Source organism: Aquarana catesbeiana, linkage group LG03 (assembly GCF_042186555.1).
Source record: "Aquarana catesbeiana isolate 2022-GZ linkage group LG03, ASM4218655v1, whole genome shotgun sequence".
NCBI lineage: Eukaryota > Metazoa > Chordata > Amphibia > Anura > Ranidae > Aquarana > Aquarana catesbeiana.
Genome location: NC_133326.1, coordinates 49,913,681 through 49,935,994, shown reverse-complemented (window position 1 = coordinate 49,935,994; position 22,314 = coordinate 49,913,681). Strand labels below are relative to the sequence as shown.

The window sequence follows — 22,314 nt, the reverse complement described above, 5'->3', positions numbered from 1 at the left end:
AATGGCACCCCAGTCTTAGTCCGTAGGGTTCAGTATTGAGTTGGCCCTCCCTTTGCAGCTATAACAGCTTCAACTCTTCTGGGAAGGCTGTCCACAAGGTTTAGGAGTGTGTCTATGGGAATGTTTGACCATTCTTCCAGAAGAGCATTTGTGAGGTCAGGCACTGATGTGGAAGAGAAGGCCTGGCTCGCCGTCTCCACTTTAATTCACCCCAAAGATGTTCTATCGGGTGCAGGCCAGTCAAGTTCTTCCACCCCAAACTCATCCAGGTCTTTATGGACCTTGCTTTGTGCACTGGTGTGCAGTCATGTTGGAACAGGAAGAGGCCATCCCCAAACTGTTCCCACAAAGTTGGGACCATGAAATTGTCCAAAATGTCTTGGTATGCTGACAACCTTAAGAGTTCCCTTCCCTGGAACTAAGGGGCCAAGACCAACCCCTGAAGAACAACCCCACGCCATAATCCCCCCTCCACCAAATTATTTGTACCAGTGCACAAAGCAAGGTCTATAAAAGACATGGATGAGCAAGCTTGGGGTGGAGAAACTTGACTGGCCTGCACAGAGTCCTGACCCCAACCCGATAGAAAACGTTTGTGATGAATTAGAGTGGAGACTGCGAGCATCAGATTTCTCAGTGTTCCCCCTTACATCAGAGTTCACAGTGTTCCCCTTACATCAGATTTCTCAGTGTTCCCCTTCACATCAGATTTCTCAGTGTTCCCCTTCACATCAGATTTCTCAGTGTTCCCCTTTACATCAGAGTTCACAGTGTTCCCCTTACATCAGAGTTCACAGTGTTCCCCTTCACACCAGATTTCTCAGTGTTCCCCCTTACATCAGAGTTCACAGTGTTCCCCTTACATCAGAGTTCACAGTGTTCCCCTTCACATTAGAGTTCACAGTGTTCCCCTTCACACCAGATTTCTCAGTGTTCCCCCTTACATCAGAGTTCACAGTGTTCCCCTTACATCAGATTTCTCAGTGTTCCCCTTACATCAGAGTTCACAGTGTTCCCCTTACATCAGATTTCTCAGTGTTCCCCCTTACATCAGAGTTCACAGTGTTCCCCTTACATCAGAGTTCACAGTGTTCCCCTTCACATTAGAGTTCACAGTGTTCCCCTTCACACCAGATTTCTCAGTGTTCCCCCTTACATCAGAGTTCACAGTGTTCCCCTTACATCAGAGTTCACAGTGTTCCCCTTACATCAGATTTCTCAGTGTCCCCCCTTACATCAAAGTTCACATTGTTCCCCCTTACATTAGATTTCTCAGTGTTCCCCCTTACATCAGAGTTCACAGTGTTCCCCTTACATCAGATTTCTCAGTGTTCCAAATTACATCAGCGTTCACAGTGTTCCCCTTACATCAGATTTCTCAGTGTCCCCCCTTACATCAGAGGTCACAGTGTTCCCCCTTACATCAGATTTCTCAGTGTCCCCCCTTACATCAGAGTTCACAGTGTTCCCCCTTACATCAGATTTCTCAGTGTCCCCCCTTACATCAGAGTTCATGGTGTTCCTCTTTAATCAGATTTCTCAGTGTTCCCCTTACATCAGATTTCTCAGTGTTCCCCTTACATCAGATTTCTCAGTGCCCCCCCCTCAAATCCGGGTTCCCAGAGCATCCCTTATGTCAGGGTCCCCGGAGTTCTCTCTTACATTAGAGTCCACAGAGTTACCCTTTGACGAACTTCTAGAGTTCCCTTATGCCCTGTACACACGGTCGGACTTTCCGACGGAAAATGTGCGATCGGAGCAATTTGTCGGAAATTCCAACCGTGTGTGTGCTCCATCTGACTTTTTTTCATTGGAATTTCCGACACACAAAGTTTGAGAGCAGGCTCTAAAATTTTCCGACAACAAAATCTGTTCGCATAAATTCCAATCGTGTGTAGACAATTCCGACGCACAAAGTTCCACGCATGCTCAGAATCAAGCAGAAGAGCCGCACTGGCTATTGAACTTCATTTTTCTCAGGTCGTCGTACGTGTTGTACGTCACTGCGTTCTTGACGTTCGGAATTTCCGACCAACTTTGTGTGATCGTGTGTATGCAAGACTAGTTTGAGCCAACATCTGTCGGAAAAAAATCAGATAGATTTTGCTGTCGGAGTGTCCGATTGTGTGTACAGAGCATTACACTGTAAGGGGGGACTCTGCAGACTCTGATGTAAGGGAGAACTCTGGGGACTCTGACTTAAGGGATGCTCGGGGAACCCTGATTTAAGGGGGAACTCTGATGTACGGAGAGGACTCTGATGTAAGGGGGAACACTGCGGTCTATAATGTGAAGGGGAACTTTGATGTAAGGGGTGCTCTGAGGACCCTGATTTACCTTGGTGTACTCACTCAGAAGCAGGAGAGAGAAGGGGGTGGAGAGGGGAGAGTTTAGTCACATGACAGGGATGGATGGTGAACTCACTTACCCCTTGGTACCTCTCATCCAGATGTATCTGTGGCTGCTGTCTTCAAATTCCCTTATCTGAGGCACAGCACCAGGGATTGGAATGTGGGCAGACACCGAGGGGTAGGGGCAGGAGGGAGAGGAGCAGATCTCTCCTCTCCCACTTGTGAGTGTGTGTGGGGGGGGACTGTTAGTGCTTGCTTTGCACAGTGTGAAAGAGAGTGTAACAGAAACTCTTGGCTCAGACAACTGCAGCCAGCAACCCTGCTGGGAAGCCATAGTCCAGTCTGAATAATGTGTCCGGGTATCAGGTGGTCTGAAACCTGGAAACATGACTCAAAACCCAGACTGTCCGGGTGAATCCCGGAGAGGTGGCAACCCTACATACAGCGCATCCAGAGCCACCATCTTGGTGCTTTTCAGTTGGCTACGTCTTCTGAGCGTAGGCAGCCAGCTCCGATGACACACCAGATCTGCCGAAGCCCGCCCCCCTCGCCGCGCCGTGTGCGGATCCTGCGGCCTTCTATGATGTTAGTATCCCAGGAGGCTGAAGGACCAGGGATACATCATTCTGGCCTAGTCCAGAATGGCGATGGGGACGGGGCTAACAAAAATCCAAATACAATTCCAGCAATTCTACTTGCTTGGGAGTTGAATTCCGCTCTTTTATTGTTAAAAGAATATAATAAGTGCAGTAATTGGGTCTGCCTGGAATTCAGCTTTAAATATAGTAAAAGCAATTTTCAACATGGCAGGAAATCTCAAACTGCTAATGAGCACTTGTGATGATAATATGCATTTGCTGCCTTTTAGAGCCATTTGCTTGCAAAAAAAAAAAAATAAAATCAAGGTATGCAGCAGCCCTTGGGGGCCCCAGATCTGATTTCTGATTGGCTTGTTCCTTAATGCACAAAACAGCACTTTACATTGCTATTACAGAAGTCCATCTGGGCTCCTTGTTTCATCACCTTTCAGTGAGCCGATACATTTTTTATGAGTATTCTGTCCGCACGAAGCCCTCCTCTCTGATGGGGAGGTTTGAATACTTTTTTTTTAAATTATTGTTGTTAGTACGGGATTTCTATAGTGACAACAGTTTTGTGCAGCGCTTTACAATATAGTTCAATACAAGAGGGTTAGGGAGGCCCTACTCATAGGAGCTTACAATCTAAACGGGAGGAGCAAGTGGTACAAAAGGTAAAAGCTGTGAAAAATTTAAAGCAGGGTCGAATTATTATATATTATTGTGACACTCAGGCCATCATCCATATTGTACTGATATTAAAAACAAGCAGAAAGATTTTGGACTGTACAGGCCACACAAGGAGCGAAACAATTTATGCTATAAAATCATACAATTTGTTGATAAAGATAAAAAGAGTTCATACAAACATGTATGTCTTAATATGTAAAAACAATAACGGTGCTGATAAAATTCACTGTGTATTAGACATGCATCAGGGATGAATGCTGATACAAAGGGTCTTCATGTACCAACGCGTTTCGCCTACTTTTGCTTTATCAGGGTTCATGAAAACCATACAGCACTCATCTAAGAAGAAACAAAAACATTTACATACTGTACATAAGTTTATGTCTTATTCATAATAGTACCTCCGATAGACATGCATTCACTGTATGGGACCCACCTCAGCACAGAATAGCACCGGCACAGTGGCTCCCTGGGGGGGGGCGCAGGAGCATAGAGGGAAACCCTCTTTAAATGTGGTATAACCTGCGACAGATCCCTAACTATAGAAAAAAATTAAATATAACGCCCATTCTATTCATGTAAATCCATAGGGAACATCATTTCTATATACTGTATGTATTTCGGGCACAAAAATAGCAAGAAGGGGAAGAAAACAAGGAAAAGAGGGGGAGGAAAGGGCAAAGGGGGGGGGGGGGGAATGTTTCTTGTGTTACTTGTACAGTCCAAAATCTTTCTGCTCGTTTTCCATATCTGTTTAATTATTTTTTTATACAGGATTTATAGAGAACCAACAGTTTGCGCTGCACTTTACAATATAAAGGGATACAGTTCAGATACAATACAATTCAATACAAGAGGGTTCCGACAGCTTTGCTCCTGAGCTTACAATCTAAAAGGGAGGGGTAAGTGATACAAAATGTTGTAACTGTGAAAATTAAGAAGCGGGGGGTTGATTTATTATTATACAGGATTTAAAAATCGCCAGCAGTCTGTGCTGCACTTCACAATATAAAGGGAGCCAGTACAAATACAATACAATTTAATACAAAAGCAATAGGAAGGGCTCTGCTCTTAAGAGCTTACAATCTAACTTTTTTTTTTTTTTTTCTTAAGCCACACACTGGTACGAAGCAGGAGAATACGGTGATTAGCCAAAGGTCACTGAAACAAAGCCGGAGCTAGTGAGAATGTCTAACATGAAGCCTCCACCCACACACCTGTGCCACCTCCACCCAACCTCTTGACAGATGAGCCTCGGCAACTGCACCGTCGGGACCGAAGTGACGTCAGCTGCCTCCGCTGCCCCCCGACCAGGCAACTTTTCCATCACTTTTCTGGAAATAGAAGCTACTAGATTGCTGAAAAGCAAAACAAATGAAAAGTCTCCATCCTCCCATCCATCAGGACGGCCGGCGGTGTCATTTGATGTGATCGGCTGCTCCAGTCCCCCACCAGTTTAATTAGAGCGTTTAGCCGCTGAATACATTTTAATAAATTACCTCGGGGCGCTCCAGACTTTTTTTTTTTTTTAGTGTGGGAGAAGACGGGGCAAAGGTTGGGAGTGGAGCCAGCAGAACACCCCCTTGTGGGTTGTGGAGTGGAAGGAGGACTCCTGGCATTGCTGAAACAAAGGAGCTGTCCAGCAGAATGGAGCTACACCCATCCATCACCGCTGCGCGTAAGTCTCACTCCTCGTGCACTCTGTGCTTCCACTGCTGGCTGTGATTGCTGTCTGCCGTTTGTAGGAAACGTTCTATTTTCTGGGCAATTCTTTATTTGGGTGCTGATTGGGAAACACAGAGCCATTGAGTTTAGCAGTGAACTGGTTAAAGTAGATCTATGCCCTAATTGGATGACGCTTGTTATTTATGAAAGGCGTTTACACAGCGCCAAACATTTACACAGCGCTTTACAATACTGTACATCCAGTGCCTGCCATCATGGAGCATACAATCTAACGACGGCCATACACTATACAATCTGATTGTACAATCTCCTTTTGGGCTCGGGCTGTTTCACATGGGTGGTATTGTCTACTGATCTCTACAAAGTGATATAGCTGCAGTTGCCAGGAGGCGATCCTGACGCCCCATAAATGTCTGTTTTTTTTTTTTATAAGCCCAAGTGGAATTTTTATTAAAATAATACAATGCATCCATGAGCCAATCTTTTGGCTCACAGTTGCGCACGCTGGCATTGACCCCAGTGGATAAGGTTGTCAAACGCTGAAAGCCAAGTTCAATTTGCATACGCCGCAAAGCAAAGCACCCAGCTGCAATGTTATGCCCCGTACACACGGTCGGATTTTCCGACAGAAAATGTTCAATGGGAGCTCGTTGGCGGAAATTCTGACCGTGTGTGGGCTCCATCGGACATTTTCCATCAGAATTCCCGTCACACAAAATTTGAGATCTGGATCTCGAATTTTCCAACAACAAAATCCGTTGTCGTAAATCCGATCGTGTGTACACAATTCCGACGCACAAAGTTCCACGCATGCTCGGAATCAAGCAGAAGAGCAGCACTGGCTATTGAACTTCATTTTTCTCGGCTCGCCGTACGTGTTGTACGTCACCGCGTTCTTGAAGTTTGAAATTTCCAACAAGATTTGTGTGACCGTGTGTATGCAAGACAAGTTTGAGCCAACATCCGTCGGAAAAAATCTATGGAGTTTGTTGTCGGAATGTGCGATTGTGTGTACGGTGTGACCAGGCTGCATGTTTTTCTCGTTTTCCTGCGTTTTCAGTGTAGGGCTGTCCTCACGCAAGAAACATGGAAAAAACACCATGTGCTTTGGCGTTTGCAGATGTTTGGGGGTGCCAATAACAGGTAATGGCATTGCCACGTGTCTGCTAAAGGTCAATGTGTTTCTCTGCATGTAGATAAAGCACAGGATTTTGCACACATTCAAACATCTGAACCAGCCTTAGGTGGGCGACCAAGGTCCTGTAAATCCGCGGCTCTGCCATCTGCTTTTTCCACCTGTGTGAAATCTCCCATAGATTTAATATGAGGACCTACCTGAGCAATTAATTCAATCTGTATCTGCTCAGGCAGACCCTTGCTCTACATACTTGTTGGCAGATCTAAAGGAAACTGTATAATAAGAATGTATCGTGTATGATGAGCTTAAAGGGGTTGTAAACCTCTGTGTTTTTTCACCTTAATGCATCCTATGCATTAAGGTGAAAAAACACCTGGCAGTCACCGGCCCCCCAGCCCCCCATTTTACTTACCTGAGCCCCTTCACCTCTTCAGCGGGGACGCGCTCTCCCTCTCTCCACGGGGTCCCGGCTCTTGATTGGATAGATTGATAGCAGCGCAGCCATTGGCTCCCACTGCTGTCAATCAAATCCAATGACACGGGGCCGAGTCCGGCATTCGTGTCTGTGGATGCAAATGCTGGACTCGGCAGTGCGCCCACAAGGTAACCCCCTCGGGTGAGCGCTTCTCCTAGGGGGTTACCTGATGCAGGCAGGAGCTGCGAGAGCTGCCGGGGGACCCCAGAAGAGGATGTTCAGGGTCACTCTGTGCAAAACGAGCTGCACAGTGGAGGCAAGTATGACATGTTTGCTATTTAAAAAAAAAACCTAATTATAGGCTTTTGCCATCATATAATTTGATAAAACTGCACTATATGGTTAGGGCCCTATCTCAATTCACACACACACATACCAAATTAGACAGCAACCAATTAACCTACCAGCTTGTCTTTGAAGTGTGGGAGGAAATTGGGGCACCTATGTAAGCATGAGGAGAACTTGCAAACTCCATGCAGATAAAGACCTGAACAGGATCGGAACCGAGAACCCCAGTGCTGCAAGCCAGAAGTGCTAACCACTAATCTACTGTGCTGCCCAAACATCATATACAAATGCCTTCCTTTTCTGTTTATAATGTTTCACCTTTTTTTTGCACCCCAGTGCTATTAATCTTATGCAGCCAATTCCCGATCTAGTAGTGGCATATCATTGTAGTGGACCATGCCAGCATATTAAAGTGGAGTTCCACCCAAAAATGGAACATCCGCTTTTCCGGTTCTCCCCCCCCTCCGGTGTCACATTTGGCACCTTTCAGGGGAGATGGGTGAGTAGATAACTGTCTAATACAGGTATTTTGCTCCCACTTCCAGGCATAGATACCCGAGCTACCCGCGGGTATCTACGCCACCCCTGCCCCCCGTATCACACATATCCCATATACACACGTATCCCAGAACACAGCAGGAACCAGTGGGATAGCGCAGCGCGAGTCGCGCATGCGCAGTAGGGAACCAGGAAGTGGAGCCGCAAGGCTCCACTTCCTGATTCCCTTACCGAGGATGGCGGCAGCAGCACCCGACAGCTGAGGGACAGATCGGCTTCAGGTGCCAACATCCCTGGACAGGTAAGTGTCCATATTTTAAAAGTCAGCAGCAGCAGTATTTGCAGCTGCTGCCTTAAAAAAAAATCAGCGGAACTCCGCTTTAAGCCTAGGCATGGCTTCTTATATAGAAGCACATGTGACAATGTGACAACACAGAAGAGCAGCTGGGAGATAGGGACAGACACCCCATAACAGAAGCAACTCAACAAGGACTGGCAGAATTACCAGGTGTTAAAGATTTAAAGATATTTGGCTTTTTGAAATTATATTAACAAGTTAAAGAATATATACGGATTAATGATTGGGTTTACATCTACTTTAACCACTTCAGCTCCAGAAGGTTTTACCTCCTTCTTGACCAGGCCATTTTTTTACATTTAGCACTGCGCTACTCTAACTGGTAATTGCTTGGTCATGCAGCACTGTATCCAAATGAAATTTATATAGTTTGTTTCACATAAATAGAGCTTTCTTTTGGTGGCATTTGACTACCATGGAGTTTTTATTTCTTGCTATATAAAGGAAAAAAAGACAGTCTCTCTCTCTCTCTCTCTCTCTCTCTCTCTCTCTTTCTCTCTCTCTCTCTCTCTCTCTCTCTCTCTCTCTCTCTCTCTCTCTCTCTCTCTCTCTCTCTTCTCTTTCTCTTTCTCTCTCATAAAAAATCTAATTTCTCCATACATTTTGGCCAAAATGTATTCTTCTACATGTCTTTGGTAAAAAAAAAGTCCCATTAAGTGTATCGATTGGCTTGTGTGAAAGTTATAGCATCTACAAACTATATATTGGAATAAAAAAAATGATATAGTAATAATGATGGTGATCAGTAGAGATGGGCCGAACGGACCCCTGTTTGTTCGCACCAGAACTTTCGAAACACAGAGAAAGTTCGGACCCAAATAACGAACCCCATGAAAGTCAATGGGACCCGAACATTAAAAGTACCCATTTTGAAGGCTTATATGCAAGTAATTGGGCATACAATGGTTATAGGGGTCCGGGTCCTGCCCTGGGGGACAATATCAATAAAAAAAAAGTTTGTGAAAAACTTAATTTTTAAATGAGCAGTGAATTTTTCATTTTTATGCTTTCACTTTTAAAAGCAAAAATTCCTTCCAATATAGTGCCTGGGGGGTCCCCTGTAAAGTGGTAGATCTGTACCATGTCTAGAATCTGCTGCAGCAATAATTGCATTTATAAAGCCAAAAAAAATGACATTTTCCCTGCAAGCTGCCTTTATTTTGCTCAGCAACAGCTGGAGAGTCAGTGTGTATGATGAGGCCACAATGTAGTGCACTGGGAACAAGATTGGATATCTTTTGGATACATTCTGGTGTCACTTTGACTTTGGATAGAAGTAACGGGTGCGTAAAAATTGGTCCTTGGGTGTCAGTGGCGCCTTCCCACCGTAACCCTATAGAGGTAATCTTGATGAAAGCAAGAATTGGCCTTGCTGTAAAAAATTGCAATGATATGCAGCTTTCAAACCTGAAAAAATACTCTTTGGGTGTCTGGGGCGCCTTCCGCCCCCTAACCCTATAGAGGTGCTCTTGGCGAAGGCAAAAAAATTTGCAATGATATGCACCTATCAAACAGGTGCTGAAAAATTGGTCTTTGGGTGTTAATTGTGCCCATGAAACCTATACCAAAAACATTCTTCCAGATGAAATGATTGAACACCCTCAAAGCTAGGCAGCCTCCAAGTTCTGCAGAGATTCCACATACCAAAAAGTCTTAATCAGTGACATCGGCATCAGGGGCTTTATAGCTGGTAATCCAGGACTGATTCATTTTTATAAAAGTCAAACGGTCCACGGAGTCTGTGGACAGACGCGTTCTATGATCAGTAACGAAACCTCCTGCAGCACTGAATGCCCGTTCTGAAAGCACGCTGGATGCAGGGCAGCCCAACAATGCAATAGCATACTGGGCTAGTTCTGGCCAGTGGTCTATTCTCATGACCCAGTAAGTCAGTGGATCGTCAGCTGGAAAGCTCTCCAATTCTGTTCTGGCCCAGAGGTAATTGTCCAACATGTGATGCAGATGCTGCCGATGGGATGTGGAAGCTGACAGCTCTGGGCGGCGAGGACTAAAAAAAATTCCGAAATGCCTCACTTAGGCGGAAGCCTTCTCCAACGCTCCTCTCTTGACCGACAGAAGACTCAAAACTACCTTTTTGCATGACACTGTAACCTACTGGAGTCAAGAAAAACGTTCAATAAAATCCTCTTTAACGTGGGGACGGGTTGAGTTCTGAGACCTTCCCCTTATAACGGTAGTCGAGGATGCCAACCAGTAATCATCCTTCTTCTTTATGCCACGTATTCTTGGGTCCTTTCGCAGGCTTTGAAGCATGAGGTTGTCCATGCGCCTCAAATTTGCCGAGGCTTGAGAAGCAGACTCCTCGGGGTCACTAAGGATGACAGCATCTGCAACTTCCTCCTCCTAGCCACGTACTACTCCCAAGAGTCCTGGGGTTGGAAAGCCTCCTGTGTGTTCTGTGACATAGGAATGATGGTGTCTGGATAAAGTGGGCCTTTAGAGGAAAGGAAGTCCTTCTCTTCCTCCTGCTGCTCTGTCTCCAGTGCCCTGTCCATTATGCCATGCAGAGTCTGCTCCAGCAGGAACACAACAGGGATTGTGTCACTGATGCATGCACTGTCACGGCTCCCCATCCTTGTGGCCTCCTAAAATGGTGACAATAGAATGCATGCATCCTTAATGATCAGCCATTGGCGTGGGGAAAAAAAGCTGAGGCGGCCTGAGCCTGTCGTCGTGCCGTACTCGCACAAGTATTTGTTGACGGCCCTCTGCTGTATGTATAGCTACTGCAGCATTGCCAAAGTTGAGTTCCACCTGGTGGGCATGTCACAAATCAGGCGGTTTACGGGCAGGTGGAATTCCCGCTGAATTTCAGCCAACCGAGCACTGTGTAGATGTGTAGCAATGAAAGTATTATCGTGAGAACCTGGGGATGGTTCCAGGCAGGTGATTATACAATCCAAAACTGTAAATAAATCAAAAAGGAATACAAATCTATACAAAATAAAATAAAACTGAAAAACTAGGTAACACAGTGATGTGTGACTAGTGCCAAATAAATACAAATATATGTAAGCTGGAAAACACATGTAAGTGTTGGGGACACACAAAGGGATGTTCTACAATCCACGTGAAAAATATCAAGTGAAAAAACACAATACAAAAATACTTTTTTTGAGAATAAAAAGTTATGTGGATAGCACAATGTGAGAAAATGATCAGTAAACAAGATAGAAAGCCAACAAATGAGGGCAATGTAATAATAAGTCCATATATATGGAACATCAAGGTGAAATCACAATGTGGTCTTGAGTGAAATAACAGTGCTTCATTCAGATGTTTGGTGATCAAAACATTCAACAAATTCCGCAACACCTGGGGTTGTGCCTCCACCGTCTAGGAATAAAGGGGATTCGGTACTCTTACCCTGAGTTGTGGATCCACACGCCAGTGGCAGTGAATCGTACAAGCGTGGATGCAAACAGGGATTGCAGGTGTCAAACTTCAATGAGGACCCGCTCCAGCTCCTTTTCTGATGGTTATGAAGCAGTTAATTCAGACATACACCATTCGGTACACATCCTGTACATGAGCAACATTACAGTCCTACCAAGAAGTGACCTTATTGAGTGTCAGAAAACAAGATCTAACCAGCATTGCCCACAACAACCACAACATCTTCAGTGGTGTCCACCACCGCACTGAAAGTGATCTGCAGTGGATCACCTTGAGGTGTGCAGTTGACGAGCAACTGTTGCCTTCTCACCACCTGTTTGAATCCTTTAACCTCTTCCCGCCCGCCGGCCGTCAAATGAGGGCTGCGCGGCTCTCGTTCTGGGTGGACGTCATATGACGGCCGCCCAGAACGACCGCTCTCGCGTGGCCCTGGGGGCATGCAGCGTGGCGATCGCGGCTGAGCCGTGTTGCTAGGACATGGCGCGACCCCGATCTGCGTAAAGACCCGTGGCCGCGGCTCTTTAACCATGTGATCGACTGTGTCCAATCACAGCTGGTCGCATGTAAACAAGGAGATGCCGGTAATTGGCGCTCCTAACCTCACACTGACAGAGTGTGAGGAGAGGAGAGCCGATCAGCGGCATCTCCTCACAGATGACATCTAGGATGTAATCAGGGCACTGATCATCAGGTAAAGTTTGTAGGAGGAGTCTTCATTCTCCCCTGATTGTCCTATGAGAATGCAGGACCCCTGACCCTCTGTTTGGGCAGTGCTGATTGGCCCTGTGCTAATCACATGCGCCCTCCCAAGAAAAAAAAAAACTCTAGCAATCCACACCAAACTGAGCATGTGCAGACTGATTGCACTAACTCTGTCTTATCCGGAGATGTTTTGGAGACAATGCAAGAAGGGGAGGATCTGTGCATACAGTATCAAACAGCCTTTTACACAATGCAGAGGATTAACCCCTTAGGTTCCACAGTGAGTATAGCAAGCATGCTTTACAGCATATACACACTGATTTTACTGTTGTGGGTTTAGTAATTCCCATTCTGGGAACATGTTCCATGAGAATATAAACTAAACCCTTTGGACGCTATCTGAAGATCCATGGTGTGCTGGTAAATATGTATATTGACAACGGCATGCTTTACACACAGTTGCAGAGCGGTTCCGATGCGCCCCCACTTGCTTGAATTGATCGCTTTTGGCAGCGATTTTCATTGACAGGTAACACAGAGTATCATTTAGAAGTACAAAGTATCTTCCTGGTCTGTTAGGTGTTTTCATTCCCAGTGTTTTGTGGTATTTTTCTCTGTTTAGAGTCGTTTATATTACTGCTGGTTTGTGTCTATGTGTCTGCCAAGAATTGAATACCTGTCTATATATAGAGCTGGACGGTAACTTGTGCGCTCATGAAACCAGCCATAAAATGTCTCTCTATGGTCATCTGACATGCTGAGAGGTAGAAGATGAAGTGTCTCATAGACTCGGCTTTGTGAAAAAACAGCAAGGTGGAATGCGGCTGAAGGCCCTTATGTCAGACCCCTTGTATATCCGACAGTATATGTCTCCATGATGTCACCTCATATGGAATATTTTACTGTACGCCTTATTCTCAATGCGTTTAATTAAAGTAGAATTAAAGGCAAAACATTTTGGATAGAGTAAGGGAGGGTTATAACCCTTGTCAGGTTTTTTTTTTTGCCAACTGTGTCCCATTGGGGAGACTTCACTTCACTTCTTATCCAATGGCCACAACTGGAAGTGTGAGAGAATCCCTGGTTGTCACCAGAACTAGAAAATAGTGTCCCCACTGGAAGATTTACCCTCTATTCCTGTTCTGGTGACAACCCAAAATTTGGGATTTTTTTTCACATTTAACAATAATGGTAAACAGAAAAAATAGAAAGGTGAATCTCCCTAATGGGGGCACAGACTGCAATAAAAAGTGACATCTCTACTCTATCCAAAAGTTAAAAAAGAAGGTTTTTTTTTAGTTCTTTAGCTCAGAGCCACAACAGGAAGTGAGGGGAAATCCCTCCAACATTACGTGATAGGAAAATTCAAAATCAAAGGAGCGGGGATAAATGGCGTGCAACTTTTTTTTTTATTGATTTTAAGGGGAATCCCATGCAAAGCACAAGAAAGATCAATACCAGAACCTTGCCTAAGCATGTAGCTTGGATTTTCCCCAAAACCATACCAGACCACATGCCTTCAACATTGGGGTGGGGGGGTTCAATCAATCTGTATCTAATTAGGCAGAACCTTAAACTCTATACTTGTTGGTAGATCTAAAGGACAATCAGATTGTAAAGTGTGTGAGTCTAAGGGAATGGAGCCACCCAAAAAACAGGACTCAGGAAGAGAGTTTTTTTTGCAAGAGAGCAATGCAAAGCAAACAAAGGCTTAAAAAAAAAAATCAATACACAGTGAAGATAATAAGCTCTGAGGTCTGCAGCACTAGGAGTATTTTACATCTGTAGATTTAATTACACTTTAACAAGAAAGCAGCTGGTAAGCCCTCGTTCACATTGGAGCTATTTGTCATTTGATTTGACAAGTTGCACCCTAATGTTGGCAACGGTCATGTTCAAATCGATGCCACGCGACTTTGCGGTGTCGCCTCGATTTGAAAAATTAGTTCCTGCACTACTTTTGGCAATTTTGGGTGTGACTTGCATAGACATCTGTGCATGAAGCCACACGGATGTCTTCAAAGTCGCACCTGAAGTTGCACTGATGTGGTTTTGAAATTGTGAGATTTCAGATTTCAAAGCCACATTCGATGTGAACGAGGGCTAAATCTCAGACTGAAGATCAGACTTTTGAAAGTTAAGTTGGCTTATGCATTTCTTTTCATCATATGCTCAGGAGCCGCTATATGAGTGTTCCAGCCAGAAAAAAAGCATTTTCAGAAGAGAGGTCAGCCTTTGTGTATTTATAAGCAAGAGTTTACTTTAAGGTGTATGTGAACCTAAAATATATTCTATATGGTTGGCATCATGTCTCACTGTATACAGTTTTCCTAAAGCTGAACTCCGGTCTGGCCCGAAAAACTGAATCTTTTCCCTCTTCCCTGTTCCCCAGTGTATACAGTGTATCAAGCTTGTTTTATCCAGTGGTGGTCAACTTTAAAATTATAGCGGGTCTTAAGTTACAGCACATTTCTGTATCTCCATGCCCTAAAGTTTTCATCCTGCTTAATTTTTTGCAACATATTGCAATGCACATTGAAGAAGTTGGGGTACTATAACCCCCAGCATTGGTTTCAGTGGACACAATAATGACCCCCAGGATTGGTGTCAGTGAATGCAATAATAATCCACAGCATTGGTCTTAGTGGACCCAATAATATCCCGCAGCAGTGGTTTGAGTAGACACAATAATAACCCCAGCTCTGGCATCAACAGACACAATAATAGCCCTCAGCATTGGCATTAGTGGATGCAATAATAATCCCCATCATTGTTGTTAGTGAACGCAATAATAATCCCAAACATTTGTGTCAGTGAATGCAATATTAGCCCCCAGCACTGATGTCAGTGACCGCATTAATAACCCCCAGCATTGGCATCAGTAAACTTTATAATAATCCCCCACATGGGTGGTCTCTGGCAATGAAACATAACCCCCCCTGCATTGGTGGTTACATAGTCTGGTTAAAAAAAGGCACAAGTCCATCTAGTTCAACCATTAAAAGGGGAAAAAAATAGAAAAAAAATAAAATAAAAAATAATATATATATATATATATATATATATATATATATATATATATATATATATACTCCTATATACACAATATACACTATATACGCAATCCTATACCCATAGTTCAAACCATGATCCGATTTGCACCAGCAGGGGAAAAAATTCCTTCCTGATCCCCTGAGAGGCAATCGAATATTCCCTGGATCACCTTTACCTATAAATGTTAGTATCCAGTTATATTATTTACATTTAGGAAATAATTCAGGCCTTTTTTAAAGCAATCTACTGAGCTGGCCAGAACCAGCGTTTGAGGGAGTCTAGTCCACATTTTCACAGCTCTTACTGTGAAGAAACCTTTCCATATTGAAAGAATAACACAATTTAACATACCAAGTGATTAACAGTGGGGACTAGGCATAAAATGCCATTTGGAATTCTGATCAGCATAAACAGTAGCATGGTGGCAATGCTAGTCCTAGACTGACTGGGTATGCCCCGTCCAAAAGAAAAAGAGAATGGTGGCGGACGGGGCAGGGGAACTAAGGGGGCTTGCAGAATAATTATTACGAGAGGGGCATTCCTTTGAGACGTTCTTCTGACGGCTATCGTTGTGGCCCTTTAACAGTATCTTTGCACTTAAAAATATAAGTATGGGATTTTTTTATTTTAGAATCAAACTTACCTAGGTGGATGCAGCATCAGTCCAATGCTACATCTGTCTACCGCCAGCTCTAAGGCTGAGAACTGAGCAATCGGCGGTGTTCTCAGAGCTCCCTAAGCAAAGAGCTGGTGATTGTCAGTCACCGCAGTCTGCTCTGCAGCTCCAGCACTCACTGGAGCACTGGGCCGTGGCGGGGGCAGGAGTGGCTGGCTCAGGCTCTCAGCAGTGGTTTGCTGAGTCGGGTGCTGGTCCAGGCATGTGGGTTTATCCCAATCATTTGGGCGCAATCTTTTCCAAGCCTGGACCGGCTCTGTGACGTCAGCCGACAGCAGGCTTCAGCCCGAGCTATAGCTGTACTTCTACTTTAATGACAGTCCCAGTTAATGCAGTATACAGTAGGTACAGCATAGGTATAATATAGTTTTGACATAGGTGCAAGGTTGATGCAGTTCAGCAGAGGTAAAGTTTCGGTATAATGCGGTACAGGGTTGGTAAAGGTTCAGTCTAGGTTTGGAATAAGTGCAGTATAGAGTGCAAAATAGATGCAATATGGATTGGGTATTCTTGGTGTCCTGCTCTCAGTGGCTCAGTCCCTGCTAGCGGTATCAGCAATGGGCACATAGCCCTGTCACCAGTCCCAGGGATGCTGTGTTGAGCTCTCACTGTAGAAGGGGGACCCCCTTGGTCTCCTTCGAAAAACCTCCCGTGATCAGTGGAGGGAAGCAGAGGGTGAATGGATGCTACAGTCTCACTGCGGCAGTGATGCAGGTGCCGTGATGTGGGCAGTGCTACGCTGCCCCCAGGTGTCCTCATCTCCAGTCTTAGGTTCGGTCTCCGTTGGTATGGTTTCCAGCTGGCAGGCAAATATTCAGGCAGAGATGCGCTCTCTCTCTCTCTAACTCCCCCTGCGCCAAGAGGAAGATCATTCTAGGTAGTTTAATAAAAATCATATCTCATCTCCATCTACTGCACAGTGCCTATTGGGATTTGTATTGTAAGGAATCATTTCGTCCCATTATATGGCTGCCGTCTCAAACTACAGCTCCCAGGATTCTCAACTCTCTGCATAGATGTCTATGGGCTTGCTTGGCTTTAGCTCTCCCCCTGCTGGCCAGAAGAGAATGGTGCAGCATAACAACATAACATAACTCAGTAGAGGGAGAGAAAAAATGCAAAGTTTCTTTCTCCATATTGCTGTAGTCCAGCACCTGGCATAGCTACATACAGAAGATTCTAGACACACCTAGCTACCACATGGTGGATGATCCTTTGCCTAAAACATGCTTCACACTCTTTTGTTTGGCGGGCGGGGGGGAAAGCCGCCCCCACTGGGAGAAGACAGTGATTATCACTAGCGGCTTCTATGGTTGCAAGAGAGTCCGGGCAAGCTGGTTGTACCCAAGTTGATTGTTCAATCAACTGGGTATATTTAGCCTGCCCATTAACAGTTTGAATCTCAGCCGGTTCCTGCTAAACTGGCCGAGAATCGAACCGTGTATGGCTGGCCTAAAGCTGAACGTTCCTCCTGCTGCAGCTATTGTACCCCGACAGCTGCTGCCAACGGCTGCAAAAATACTCAAACAACATCTGCATCTAACTAAACACAGACACTGTTGGGTGACAATTTTCTCATGAGTTTCCTCGATTTTTGGTCAAAGGATGTTGGGTGGTTGGGTACCAACAGGGCCGCCTATGAAACAAACTTTGACCGGTTCATGAGGAACTGGCTGAAACATGCTCAGTATATGGCCAGCTTAATAGTTTGGGGACTTGAAGACCAAGAATGTGGAAGCCTGGACCTCATCAAAGGTGGGGAAGGTGCTTATCTCCCATTTACCTCTGCAGGGAGCCTCCCCTTTTACTCTTGTGCTTTCCTGCCCAAAGCTGGACATACACAGTTTGGATATTTTTGTTCATCCTGTGGGCTGAATGAGAACAATCTGATTATTCCATCCATAATATACAGCAGGGATGGATGAATCTCCTGCTACAGCTATTATATTCTGACAGCCAATACCAGCCACTGTCAGAATACCTGAAGAATGGATGCAATCAGAAGTTGACAATTTTCTGTCTTGCTCCAATTTTTCAGCTGGAGGATGTCGGGCGGGAGGATGGTGACAGCGCCACCCACAGAACAAATTTTGGACAGATTGTTAGGAACAATCAGAAAATCGCATAGTATAGGTTAAAGTGTGATCAGAATCAGGCAGATATCTCACCAAGAATGATGGGCAGGAAAATATCTCCCTTTTTTCAAGTAATATAATGCTCAGACAGAGAGAGGGAGAGGTCCATCAAGTGTCTTGCACTCACATCTGCTGAAAAGGAACATGCTGACAGGAGAAGAGAGCAGAGAGATTACATTTGTAGCGCTACCCCCCCAGGAGCATCTGGATTTTGTGTCCCTCTTTGTCTGCACAGCCAGGCAACACGCATTTTCAGCAAACACTCCACAGTCAATAATCAAGTCTATGAGCTTGGTTTTGATAGTTTATTAGGGGAATATAACTTAGGTAGGGTTTAGATGATATGGGATGCCCAGAACTGTATTTACAGAAGATTCCTGAGGACAATTTGAACTACTCCCAACTTACAGAATAGATCCTGGACTAAACTCCCACAGGAATAATCACAAGTCCTTGATGGACCCTCAAAGCACAAGTCCCCAACAGACTGCCAGTTATATCCTCCCTATTGCAAAAATGCACCTGACTTTACTGAACTTTTCCCCAAGCAGGGATGAAGGAGGTAGGTTGTACACGGTCCCTTCTTGAAACAAGCTAGACTTTGCACCTGGCTGATTTCTTCCTTATGGCTTTGGGGGGGGGGGGGGGGGGTATTCTGTCCAGGCCTCCTGCAGTGCAGGTCCTACTTGCTTGGCAGGATGTCTCCTATATGAACTGAAGGGGGTGATCAGGGTCCCTCTCTGGTTCCTTCCTCTCTCTCCACAGCACACTGGCCTCATCACTGCACACCTCTTCTGCCCTCCAGGCCTCTGAATCCTGGAATCTCTCCCCACAAGACCAGGTTCTACAATATTTAAGGACCATCTCTCCACCTTCTGGGCTGCCCTTGCCCAGGGATTTGGCAGAGATCCCTTGAATATTCAGGTTCTCATCTCCATGCCCCCACCCACTAAGTTCTGGAACATTCCAGAAGCTTCTATCAATCCCAACTTTTTACACAAGGGGGTGCTACACACCGGTTTCTCCACCATCAAGAGATGCAAGTACTTGCCGGTGTTTCATCAGATTAGGCGACCCGTCAGAATGTGTAACGGAAGTGACGTTTATTCACCGCCATCTTGCTACAGCTCGCACTCGTCCACAGTAAGGATAGACTCAGAAGGGCTCAAGTGGACATCTTGTTACACCCACCGGAGTTTTGCATTTTACACTTATTTTTAACAGTAAGCTGAGTTTATATAGTGAAATACAGTACTTAGAACTCTGTATGACTGTGAAGTTGAATTTTAAATGCAGTGGCAAGCCTGCTGATCTCACAGGTTTACTAATCTGACAGAACACGGCTGCTTTTAAAACTCAACATCTAAACAGTCACACGGAGTTCTAAGTACTGTATTTCACTATATAAATTCAGTTTACTGTTAAAAAAGTGTAAAATGCAAAACTTCCAGTGGGTGTTACAAGATGTCCGCTTGCCCCCTTCTCACTGTATACTTACTGTGGACGGGTGCGGGGTGTAGCAAGATGGCGGTGACAAAATGTCACTTCCATTACACATTCTGACTGGTCTCCTAATCTAAACGAAACACCGGCAGCCACTTGGCTGAATGGGTCTTAAAGACACTGCTACTGCACCTCTGTGCAGTGACATGAATGAAGTGTCACTAGGTGGCACTTCAAATAAAGTAAAAAAAAAAAAAAAGTTTGATCTGACAATGCAATAGCTTGCACGGCACCATACTGCGATTTACCATGCAGGCTAGTGTGAACCTAGCCTTGTATGACAAGTCGCACCGGTTTGAATGGGGACTGAAGGTTTAGTAAACTGAAACTGCCATTTCAGCTAGGTGTGATACTGATGGACTGAATCAGTTATTCATTCTAATCATTTCTTGTGTCTCTAAATTAAAATAAAAAAGTCAGGGCCCATTCACACCAGATCATGGTTTCGCAAACTTTTTTCAGTCAAGGCACCCTTTAAAATTACGGACAGTCTTGAGACACCCTTTAAAATTATGGACAGCCTCGAGGCACCCTTTAAAAATGAAAGAGAGTCTCAGGGCACCCTTTAAAAATTTGGGACAGTATCGAGGCACTCCATTCTAAAATATAAAAGCTATTCTAATAGTTTTACATAATACAGCAACATCCACAAGTCCAAGTAGGACACCCAATGTTAGAGGTGATTTATTCTTTTAAAGCAAATATACTTTTGCACACTGGTACTGACTAGTATTCCAAGGTTTCTCTTCTCCCTCAGTTTTTCTCCATCACTCAGCTAATGTGACCCCACGCTGATGGAGAGGGGCAGGGGAGGGTCAAACAAGGATGCTGTGCAGGTGGCTGACATCCTCCTTAGCAACTGATAATGCCATTGGTCATTAGGACGATGGCAGCCAGAAGGCTGTAATTGTGCATAATAAAAACCTGTGACTTAGTCATAGGTGTGTGCAGCCTATTGCATTAGGATGTGCACCCCAAAGCTCAAACACCCACGCCTTTCTCTGCAGCCTCAGCTGCACTGGACAATGAAAAAATGGGATAGTGCTCTGTGGCTTCCTGTTCATTCACAAACTGAAGCCTAGTAAACACAGTTTACTAGGCTTCAGATACGAATGAACACAGTGAGTGAGTGTGTTCACAATGTTAATTTAGAAAAAGAAGAGGTCAGTAAAGGACATATTAACTAGCCCCTTCCCCCCAATCTTCAACCTGGGAGTGCAGCATGGGGGGAAGCCCAGGCAATAGGGGGAATCGGCACTGCACACAGTGATTAGAGTGTGCCCAGGTACACCTGTCACACCCCCTGCGCACGCCTATGGACTTGGTGTAACTAAAAAGGCAGCCTTCATCCACACGCTGGCTTGTATACAATTTTTGGGCAATTTTTAGGCATTTTGCCAAGGCACCCCTGAAGAAACCTCAGGGCACCCCGGTTGAAAAAGGCTGCACCAGAACATGGAGGGGGGAAACCCGTGTTCCGTGCGCATTTCCCACACCACATTCAAAACACACTGGGTGTGCGATCTGCTACAGGCGTCAATGTAATCCTAATGACACCCCAAACGCAGATTGTAAATGCAATGTGTTTGCCTGCACCAGACCGAATGGTACCGCAGCACAGGGAGTTTTTAAAAGTAGCGCATGCACTACTTTTTGTGCGATCCAGTGCGATATCAGCCTATGTAAATGAAAGGGCTGAAAATCGCATTGCACTGAATCACACATGAATCGCATGGGAAAGCGGAGCGCCTTTCTGTGCGATCAGCACTCAAACCGTGAATGTTTGTGTGTCTGTGTGGTTGACTAAGCGCACAGGAAGTGTGCGAAACGCATCTACCCAGCATTCTGGTTCCTGTAGTTTTTGGGATGTCCAAATAAAAAGGATTTTGCTCTATAATGGTGTGCGGCCATTTCTTCTAAATTGGTTGGGGGGGGGGGGGGCAGACCTGAGGATCCATGTGAAGCAACTGCCATTTATTAAAACTAAAAGAGAAAAAAAATGGTAGTAGACAGACCTTTAATTAACTGTATTAAGCACCAGTTAAGCACCAGAGCTCAATATAATTACATGTATATGTGTGTGTGAGTATATATATATTTATAAATGGCACTTGTAGTGTGTGATTTGCAGAGTACGGCTCATTGTGTCCTGCCCAGTGGTCGATCACTCATGTGTCAGAATGGAATGTACTGTAATCTCCGAAGGCAGAACTGCCAGGTAACCGACGCGGCTGGAATAATAGGCACCCAGAAGAGTTCGGAGCAGACTATTGCTTTTATAAGAGGAACTAATTGGAATGGAACAATAAAATGTATTTGCTCATGTGGCAAGCCTTAATGGCATTTATTCTCTGTTTATTGTCACAGGTAATGGATGCAAAAGATAATGGCGCTTGCGGTTTCTTTGTATCTTTCTTCCCAACCCACCGCTCCGGCAAACAATGTCCACAGAACACGGCAACCCCTGAGAAGATGAAGCAGCTGAATTCAGCAAACCTGCTTCGCTGGACCGTGCTGCTCTTCAATTATCTCTGGAAAGGTATCCTCCTCGTGTGCTGTAATAGACAAATGCACCTTCTGCTCTTCTGACTTTTATTTCTAAGTGTTATTTGATTTCTTCACCCGTGATTTTGTAGTAACAGGGTAGCTCTGTGTATATTTACCAGAACATATTTTTTGTTGTTAGCTACAGGGCTGGGTACTGACCAACTTTTTTAAATGACTAGGATGCTTTTTAGGCTAACCATACAATATACAATCTGATT

At 44.8% G+C, this 22,314-nt stretch overlaps 1 protein-coding gene across 2 annotated transcripts in view; it reads left to right on the top strand.

The window, feature by feature from the left end:
* Positions 1–22,314, top strand: part of LOC141131351 (protein shisa-like-1) — a 63,296-nt gene that overhangs the window by 13,677 nt on the left and 27,305 nt on the right. The window contains exons 2-3 of one of the 2 annotated variants that reach the window (XM_073618509.1): positions 4,733–5,297; positions 21,917–22,088. In XM_073618509.1, coding sequence (XP_073474610.1) covers positions 21,920–22,088 — 169 coding nt within the window. In that variant the 5' untranslated portion in view covers positions 4,733–5,297; positions 21,917–21,919. Of the gene's footprint in view, positions 1–4,732; positions 5,298–21,757; positions 22,089–22,314 lie in introns of those variants that run through there. The other variant, XM_073618508.1, reaches the window with a different exon arrangement.